Raw genomic sequence first — 9,420 nt, forward strand, 5'->3', positions numbered from 1 at the left:
CTGTTTTTCTATCTGTGTCACAAACACACATTATTTTGTACCTGGCTGTGACCAAGTATCTCTGCTGTAAATTTGGATGTGGATTGACTGGTTTTAGGAGCCTGCCCCCAGTGGACACTGGAGGAACTGCAGCTCTCCATAATGCTCCTCAGAGCTGCTCAGCTCTTAAATTCATTAATTCATGGTTCTCTCTCTCTCTCTCTCTCTCTGCCTTTAAATTTTATTATTTGAATGTTATAAATGAGGTTCTGAATTTCATAACTCAGGATTTAATTTGTCATTTTCTGCAGATCTGTTGAGTGCTTTAGTTTCAGCTCTCAGCTTGTTGATCTTCGCCTCCACAGCGTTCTGAGCTGAGAGCTTTTTCTGCTGTTCTTTGTGCTCTTTTTGCAGAGTCTTATTTTTTTTAATTTTTAGTTATTTTATTTAATTTTATTTTTATTAACAGCTGCTTTCTCTGCCTCCACAGAGCCATCAGAACTTCATCCTGCTCATTCAAGTTTTAGAATCACACACTGGTTGTCCTGTTTTGTCCTGGTTGTCTCTAGTTTTCTTCATTTGTCAGTGTTTTGTAGACTACTCTGTGTGTATATAATGAGGTCACTGTTTTGTGCTTTCCTCTGCATCTGCAGAGCAGATGAGTGTCCCTTAGTATCTTATTATGAAGACGTCATGGTCTGCTCTGATGACATGATAGCAGACTGATGACTGGAGCTCCCATGTCTCTTTCTGCAGGGCTCTGTTCTCCTGGCTCTCGTGCTCTGTGATCATACAGGTGTTCTTCAGATCATGGCTGACGTTCTTAGTTTTTTGTTCCGTTCTGCTTTATTTTCAGATTTGTCTTTATCAATAAATTGAGCCAGTCCCCTCAGACCTTCATGGTAAAATGTCCAAATTTATACTTACTGTGACTACTTTAGCAAGAACAGCCTTGTCCTTCTGATTCTTACTTTTTCATATTTTGGTCTCATTTAACTATCAAACTTTTTAAAGATGTTAAGAAGGTGTGCTGTTTTTGTGAATGTTGAATTTTGTTTTAAAATATTTAGCTTTTTCTGAAATGTTCTGTCCCTTAAATGAATAGAAAACATCCTTGTAAATCCTTTATTTACCTGTCTTTAGTTATTTTTGACCTGTTAGCTCAGAGTACAGCACGTTTCAGCTGTGCAGGGCGAGTCTTTCAGTACCACATGCATCATGTTTTAGGAGTGCTTTCACTTCTCTGCTCTGCTCTGCGGGCCTTGTTAGTATTCAGAGAGAATGACACGAAGGGCAATTACATTCACAGAAAATTAACATTCATTGTGTGTCAGTGACATTATGTGAGTATCTGTCTCAGTATGAAGCATCCAGGGAGTGAGACAGAGCCATGTAATCAATAACTATTAGTCGTCCCATCAGAAGAATTAGATTTCACTATTAGATCAGCCCGCTCCCCCCCCGACTCCACGTCAAACATTATAAGTCGACTGGACATGTCATGCACCGATGTGGCCGCCTAATGAAAGAGATCATGTTGAACTCAAATACAATGAGAGGAAATATGATCTAGGAGCAGTTCTGTGTGACGACCAGCAGGGGGCAGAGTGACACCAGAGAAGGAGAAAGAAAATGGCTTTCACTTTTTATTAATTTTTGACATGTGTACCTACATAAATGTGAGAATAATGCATCAGAAATCAGAGTTTCATTCTTTTAAAGTACAAATGAGAGGAAACGGAAAGCAGCTGTGTGAATGGCAGTTTAACAGACTTCATACAGCCTCTTATAAAAAAGATTATGACATGACAGGAGAAACTTTTGGTTTTGTCTCATGTAATGATGGAAAAAAAAATCTATAAAGGTCAGTTTTTTTTAAATTCTGCACTGAAAGAAGTGTTGAAGTAAGTGCTTATTATAATGTGCTCTCTAATGAACTCATATTTTCTGATAAAAGGAATTTGGTTTAGGAACTGCATGAGTCAAATCCAGAAACATTTAAAGTGCTTAACGACAATTACAGTGTTACTAAACAATAAGTTAAAACAAATACAGATAAATTACAAATATAATGTAAAAACTCAACAGTTCAAACTGAATCTAAATAAGGTTTTCAACTTAACATCACAATTATACAAGCCATTGCACATCGTCACATGATATATATATACGTATATAGAGATGTGTGTGTTTTCATGTGGATCTCTTTCACACAAGAGTTCAGTCACTGTTCAAACTTCCTCCTCCAACATCAGTAGTATCTGTACAGCAGGTTGGTGATCCTCGGCTTACAGGTGGGAGGTGTGTGAGTGTGTATTTGTTTTTTAATTCTTTTTTTTTTTTTTGGCTGTGCTGGGGTCGGACGCCTCAGCGGGGGCGCCTTACGGAGGCAGCAGCGGGGGTTTGAAGGTGCAGGCTCCGGTACACTGGCGAGGAGTGAGCATCTTGCAGGAGAAATGGTGAAGGGCGTCGTGAGCTTCTGGGTAGGAAGGAGGCCCATCAGAGTGAACATGCAGAGGGAAACACACACACACATAAATTACTGCTCAATTAATCAAATGTTATCCGTCATGAAACAATACTCACACGTGTGCACTGAAACTCTTTTTGTTCTTCCTGTGTACGTCTCAGTCTATACTGACATGATTTTATTCATAAAGGTGACAAAATGCTTCCATTCTTCCAAATGTAGTACAAAAGGGACAATTTCATTTATTAAATTAAACAGCTGGTGGAGCTACGTCTCCACTTAATACCTTTAAACTGCTGCAGAAGAAGAACAGCATGACGTAATTAGAAAAACAACGCAGGAAACATGGCGGCTACAGTCTGCTTTAATCTCTACACATACGTGTTTTTAGGATGATGCTTATAGTCATCAATGGGTGTTTAAATCAGATGCATTTCATTATTTTATTAAAATAATCATAAATGTAGAAGATAAGAGGCCTGACTCAGACGAGCTCAGATGAACATTCCCACTGAATCCTTCACTTATTGTAGCCTGTATGGACAGCAGGGGTGGTGCTACGAGGTGGACTGAGGTGGCCTCCATCACCTTACTTTACCTCTGGTGACCTCAGCTCCACCCAGGCGTTCTTAAACCAGTTGGTAAATAAGACCTGTACCTTATGTGCCACAGTGAAGCTGTTGGAGTTTGTACACTTGTTTCTTTTTTAACCTGCTAGTAGGTGAGTTATCAGGACTTCATCAGGACTGCTGTTGGTCCAGGTTAAAAGATTTTTGTGGCGTGCTCCACCCATGCTACACCACTTTCATTAAAAAATGAAATCCTCTTAAATCTTCTATAAGGTTTTTGGCGACTCAGATCAGAAATACAAAATTGCTGTCACTTTCACTCATCAGAGTAGTCGATAACGGACCTTCTGGTAACAACAACAGGCATAAACCATCCTATGGGCTGCTGTTGTCTGTACACAGTGTATCACCACTATTTAGCATTACTGCAATTATTAGTAATTATGAGCTTAATAAATAAAATATAGAAGCTTTAAATTTAGCAACTAGTGCATTTTTTTCTAATTAAAAGAAAATGAGATCAAATAAATAACCGATCATACATTGTGTAATTGACAGATGTGTGTAATTATCTCTGCAAACTGAACAGGAGGAACAAATAAAAGTGAGCAGCAGTGCTTTCACTGTTTATATATGAGTACTGCTTTATGACTTGTAAAGGTGTGAACCTTTTTTTGTCTAACAGATAATATTGGCAACTAATCACAGGAAGTGTTTCATTAAAAATAATTTAAAAAAAAAGTAGCACTTGCATATTTATGTTGAAAAATGTTCTTGGACCAGATAAAATTACCTTTTAGCTTCTGCTGTATTGCATAACGAGCCTTTCTCTCATGGTCCAACTCGCTGCACAAAGTGTCTATCAGAAATAAAATAAATGGTCAAAAAGGAATAAAATAAAATGGGGAAAAAGCATCTGAAGTGGAGGAGTGTAAATGTACGCCATCTGCCCCTGTGGTATTTAGAGTGACCCCTCTGTGTACTTGAACCCTGTATTTAAACTACTGTAACATTAAACCAATCCTTTAACGGGTGGCATTAGTTGCTGTCTACTGCATGTAACTGATACAGCACTACATAATGGTCTGTCTATTCAATTTTCCAGAGCATGATTTAGGAGAAAATAACCTCTGCAAACAAAACAACGTGGTTCCGGTTTCACCTTTTGATATCTTAAGAATTTATTCAACAAAATGTGGAGCTTACAGGAAAAAGCCTGCACACGAATCGCCAATAAGTTCAATATGCAAGTGTCACTTTTCCTCTGTCAGTTTTTTGTTGGATCAGATTCTTTGTTATTTACACTTTTCTGTGGTTCTACTCTTCTTTTAACCGTGCATAAAGTTAAGGAGCATTGATCTACATCTGCTTTGAGTGTGTGTGTGTGTGTGTGTGGAGACACAGAGTACACCAACCTCGAACAATCTGCAGCTGCTGGACCATTTCCTCTCTGTAGGACAGCTCACGCTTCATTTGATCCTGAAAATTATCTGAAGAGTACCGAAGGACACATCAGATGGAAACTCTCTGACATTGTTTGGAATTAATTTAAAAACACGTTCCTGGACTGGAAAGGAGTAAAAAAAAAATGAACTCCTCTCTCCACATGTTATGACTCCACCTCACCCTTTAAATGCTGAAACTCTCTCTCCAGCTTCTTCCTCAGCTCCACTTGTTCCACAAGCTGCTTCTGCAGCTCCTCTGCAAATAAACCATCAATATCGACACAAATTAGCCTCCACAATGTTCCTCCAATCCCACTTTACTGTGATATATTTTTTAAATCTTAGCACACAAAGATCCACGTCAGTCTTTTAAAGCGACTTCAGGTGCGCTCACATCCTTTAAAACATCCATTTCCCTGCTTTCCTTCCCCTCTCGCTCCTCGCTGCCACAGTAAATTGCCATGCATCGCCCCGAGGTGGAGACGATAATAATGGAGTCCCAGGGTTTTTCCAAGCGTTGTAAAATAATTAGCTGCCGTGCCTCGGGGTTATGGCTCTGTTCGTTAAAATATTAATAGCCTCTAAACGATTTCCTCTTACAATAATAAGTCAAAAACTCCTACATCTTGTGATTAAGTGGGTAACGACTATGGAAACACAACAGGCCTAAAAAAAATATGTAAATTCAGTGGCAGCAGGCCGTGGGCTTATAGCTCTGTTTAAAATGTATTGATAAATATTAATATAATACAGCTACAGCTGGACAAACGTGTCAAATTAATCAAAAAAATCTGAAGTAAATCAGTTTAAAAAAATATCAGATTTATTTAAATGTAACAAATAAAAATATGTGTTTTTATGATTTTTCTTTTGAGCCTCACCTTTAGCCATGTTCTCCAGATCTCTTTCGTGCACGCTGATATCGATGCGTAAAGCTCCATCTGCTGCACCTAAACAACAAAAACACAAAATATCCCCCACAAATAAATCATCAGTATCATTTTAATATTATAAAAATCTTATATTTAGACACAGATAAGCAGCTAAAAAAAGATTTTAAAGGGTGAAGTTGATTTATTTTTTAAATAATAAAATGAATAATTTGGGGTATAATTAAAAACCTTGTCTGTCCTTTTGCTCCTGATAGGACGCCGCGCTGCGCTGCAGCATGTCAGACACGTGATGAACACCTATAAACACAAACATTTACAGTTAAAAGACATCTTTCATTTGCATTAATAACCATCGCTCCTCCTATAATAATTACCGTTGGATCTGCAGGGGCTGCTCGATTGTTTGGATCCAAAGGAAGAGGGCTCGTTCAGGACCACGTGGCCGTCCTTTTCACGAGAGTACACCTGTAAAATGAGGCGGACAATCCCCTTCAATAACGGACACCAATTATATGTCATTTACTGCAGTTCTTCACATAATTGAGGCCCCTATTTATTTTTTCCTTCAAAAACCAGGAGAGCTGCGATTGTTCCTAAAAGAAACGAGGCTCCGTCTCATTAATACTCTTTAATTAGAATTAATTGAAAAACAATTTCAGGTGAATTTGGATATTATAGGCTGTTGAACTATGGCACTAAAATGGATGATACATTAACTGAGGAAGCTGCTTATGAATATTTTTGTGAATTTCCTGGACTTACAGACACTCACAATGTCAATCTGGCTGCTTTGAATCTTGATTGCGTTTTGTTGGCCTCCTCTCTTGTCATATTTTCTACTACTGTGACAATTCAAGTCCCCCCACGGGGATCATTAAAGTTTCATTTAATCTAATCTTACCTCATGAAGAGGGGAGCCATTACGCATCTGTCTGTCCTCATCTGATGACCCAGAGTGAGCGGAGTCCTCCGGTGATGCTGCGGCTGCCCTGGGGCTGGAGGCATCGGGCTGCTCCTGGCTCTCCTCACCACCCGAGGAGACCCGGTCTGGTACAGGAGAGTCATGACGCTGGTGCAGGTCTCCTCCTCCTCCCGGAGAGATTCGAATCGGCTCGTCATCGTCTTGTCCCCGGTTGGACTCCACGTCCACGTCTGGGTCCTCGTCGTCGTCGTCGTCCACCACGCTGTCTCTGTCCGGTGATACCGATCTGTAACTGGAGCTCTCGCTGATAAAATCCGGGGACAGGTAGCCAGAGCGCACGCCGTAGCTCTCTCGGTTCCCGTAGAGTTTGGCGATGGTCTCCGCGTCTTTTACAACAGGTCTAAAGGCCGAAATATAGCTGATTTTCCGCGGAGAGGTCTCTTCCCCCGACTTGTCCTCGTCGTTCCTGATGGAGGCAGATTGGGAGCTGGGGCAGCGCTCTCCGCTGTCCTGCTGATGGTGAGGATGGTGGTTCATGTCTTTGGGTGTGTTTGCGCCCCGGTCACTTTGGTCAGATAAGTCGAGCTCGCCCTGCCGGACGCCTGGCAGCTCTGGAGGAGGTTTGGGCGGAGAGCCCGGGTAGGGCGGCATGGGCAGGCCGCCGGCTGTGGGCCAAAACATGGGGAAAGCAGGGTAGAGAGTATCCTTTGCGCCAGGCCAAAACACACTGGGGACACTGGTTTTGTTCACGTCAGACACTCCGTCACTCTTTTTCTGACAAAGACTATAACTGGGGAAGCCGTAGGGGTGGTGAGGGAACAGAGGAGGGGGGATTTTCTGGAGCATGCCAAAGCTCTTGCTGGGCACTGGGATGACCGGGTAGCTCCGCGCGCTGCTCGCCAAACTCAAGTTATTACTTTCCTGTTCCTCGTCACACCGTAAAGTCTTGTGGGGGATCTCGGGGGACCCGGTTTGAGCCATGCTGGACGATGCCTGTGATTTCATCGATGAGGACATTCCCGAGCTGCTCATGGGCAGAGTCCTCTTTCTGCTCCCCCCGTTGAACATGGCCTTCACATCCTCCCACGCGTGGATTATATCATCAGAAGGCTTTTTCTCCGTCAGTTTAAGGTGGCGCCTCCAGGAGTTAAAGTTGGCCGCGTCCGGCTGCAGGTATTTGGACTCTGGAGTGCGATGGGAGTGGAAAATGAATTTATTTGGAGAGAAATACATGTTGCAAAGGCTGCACTTGATGCACTTCGCTCTGGAGCTGTTGTATCTCGCGGGTATAAAGCTGCCTCTGCAGCCCCAGGCGCAATCATGAGACACATCAAATGCGAAATTTTCTGGTAGCTTTGGGGGGCTGTGCGCTCCCAGGAAAGATTTGCAGAGCCTCTCGGCCTCCCGTTTGGTGATCATGCCGCAGCGCCTGGAGGAGATGGGCATGGCACCGGCGCGCCTCAGGAGCTCTAGCTGGACCGGCGTGCACTGCACGCAGGTGATGCCCAAAGCGACCCGGCGGTTGTGTATCTCGTTGTAGCTGTAGTTTTTCAGTAGGGTGTTGGAAATCTGCGCCAGGCAGAGTCTCTCCCTACCGTCTATGACCAAAGACACGATAGGCACCCCGTACAGGGAGGTCTCGCTGACTTGGTTTGGTTTTAGGGCGCTGGGGCTGGAAAAGCTCTGTGCGTTCTGCTTCAAACTGGGAGAAGAGCTGGCGTCTCGTCCCGCTTCTCGAAGCTGTCCGGGCATCGACTCCATCCCTGGAAGCCTGTCAGGAGGAGAGGAGGTCATTTATCCGGAAGCAATAAATCCAAAAAATAAAAAATACCCAAGATTAAAACGAAAACTGACCCAAATTATTATGTATCAAAAAAGTAAATATGCTGCAATTTTAAAATAAATGTCACATTATTAAAGAATTACAGTTTTGTGGGTGTGACAAAAACATAATGTTGAAATTTTGGTAATAATAATAACAATAATAATAATAACGTTTTAATGTCCCAACAAAAATGAGTCAGACGCCTCGGCCATTAGTCCTCGCATCATCTGGTTCCTCGGTTTAGTCGACCTCCTCTCTCTCAGGTGTAACGGGTTCCTGGATGTGCGGAGGTGGATCTGCCGCTCATCTTATCTTCAAATCGGCTCAGCACTTACAGAGGGCAACTACTTTAAGAGTCACATAAGATCCTTATGCGCGGATAAGGACAGAAGGAAGATGCAGCCTGAGCTGCGCCAATGCGCTTAGCGGAGAGGAAAAGAACAACCATAAGCTGCTTTCCTGGTAATTACACAGATCCAAGCGTGCGTCTTGGCATTGTTAATAAAAGACTAGCCCCTATATATAATTAAAGCTGCTGCGTGGATTAGCCTCAGCCAGTTGCTCTAAATTAAGTTGGAGCAGGCCTATCTCACGTTCACCTGCGTATACTTACTTTTTGCATCTCGATACTGGGATTATGGAGGCCGCTGACATACATGTAAGCAGCTTCTAAAAAGGTGAATGTGTGGCTGAGAAATCAATATTTCAAATTATGATTAAACTGTGCACGGCAAATTAATAAAAAAACGCAAAGTGTCCATAATTTCTGGTTGAATTATAATAATAAAAAAATGCATACCTTTCTCTCGTGAAACGACAACACACTCCAGCGATGTTTCTGGGTGGAAAAATAATAAACACAAATTTTAAACGGATGAAAATCGAGGCCCGGTGAATCCAGAGGAGACTGACGTTAAAAACAGGATGATCCGAGAGAGAAAAAAAATGTTTTATTATCAGATTCTTTGAGCGCAGGCAGCAGCTGCAGCGCGCAGGACCTCCATCCTGTTGGAGCCCGGGGAGGTGAATGGCGTGTAGACAGGAAGCACATGGCACCTCTCTCTCTCTCTCCCTCTCCCTGTACACCCCCTCACCCTCCCGCGCTCTCTTACCATGCTGATGCGTAAATGGCACTCTCTCTCCTCTCCTCTTTCTCCGTGAGCTACTACACACCAGTTTGTTGATAATTCACAATTTAGCAGCTCAGACACACACAAACATGATCAGAAACACAAAACATCCTACGCTCAATTAGGCCCCTGCTGACCCCAAATGGAGGAAACATTTTTTTTGCCCTGAGACTCATATTGTTACATA

The 9,420-nt window shown here is 42.5% G+C and overlaps 1 protein-coding gene across 3 annotated transcripts; it reads right to left on the reverse strand.

Annotated features, from left to right (window-relative positions):
* Positions 1–2,336: 2,336 nt before the first annotated feature.
* Positions 2,337–9,050, reverse strand: LOC114433410 (SKI family transcriptional corepressor 1 homolog-B-like). 3 transcript variants are annotated; one of them, XM_028401964.1, is made up of 9 exons: positions 8,903–9,050; positions 6,258–8,049; positions 5,731–5,821; positions 5,585–5,653; positions 5,345–5,413; positions 4,645–4,719; positions 4,434–4,508; positions 3,812–3,877; positions 2,337–2,455 (listed from the first exon to the last, which is right to left on the reverse strand). In XM_028401964.1, exons 2-9 carry the CDS (start codon positions 8,037–8,039, stop codon positions 2,361–2,363), a joined length of 2,322 nt encoding a protein of 773 aa, XP_028257765.1. In that variant the 5' UTR covers positions 8,040–8,049; positions 8,903–9,050; the 3' UTR covers positions 2,337–2,360. The 3 variants fall into 3 exon arrangements, with proteins under 3 accessions (XP_028257765.1, XP_028257767.1, XP_028257766.1); XM_028401966.1 differs by lacking the exon at positions 3,812–3,877; XM_028401965.1 differs by lacking the exon at positions 3,812–3,877 and having other exon boundaries at positions 2,337–2,458.
* Positions 9,051–9,420: the final 370 nt, after the last annotated feature.

Source organism: Parambassis ranga, chromosome 3, assembly GCF_900634625.1.
Source record: "Parambassis ranga chromosome 3, fParRan2.1, whole genome shotgun sequence".
NCBI lineage: Eukaryota > Metazoa > Chordata > Actinopteri > Ambassidae > Parambassis > Parambassis ranga.

Bases quoted from the DNA above. Each gene is read 5' to 3' on its own strand.
- LOC114433410 (XM_028401964.1), bottom strand. From the start codon at position 8,039: ATGGAGTCGATGCCCGGACAGCTTCGAGAAGCGGGACGAGACGCCAGC. The intron at 5,414-5,584 runs GTTTTTAATTAT...TTTGTTGTTTAG, and splicing joins GGAGCAAAAGGACAGACAAG to GTGCAGCAGATGGAGCTTTA. The intron at 2,456-3,811 runs GTAATTTTATCT...CCTACCCAGAAG, and splicing joins AATACAGCAGAAGCTAAAAG to CTCACGACGCCCTTCACCAT.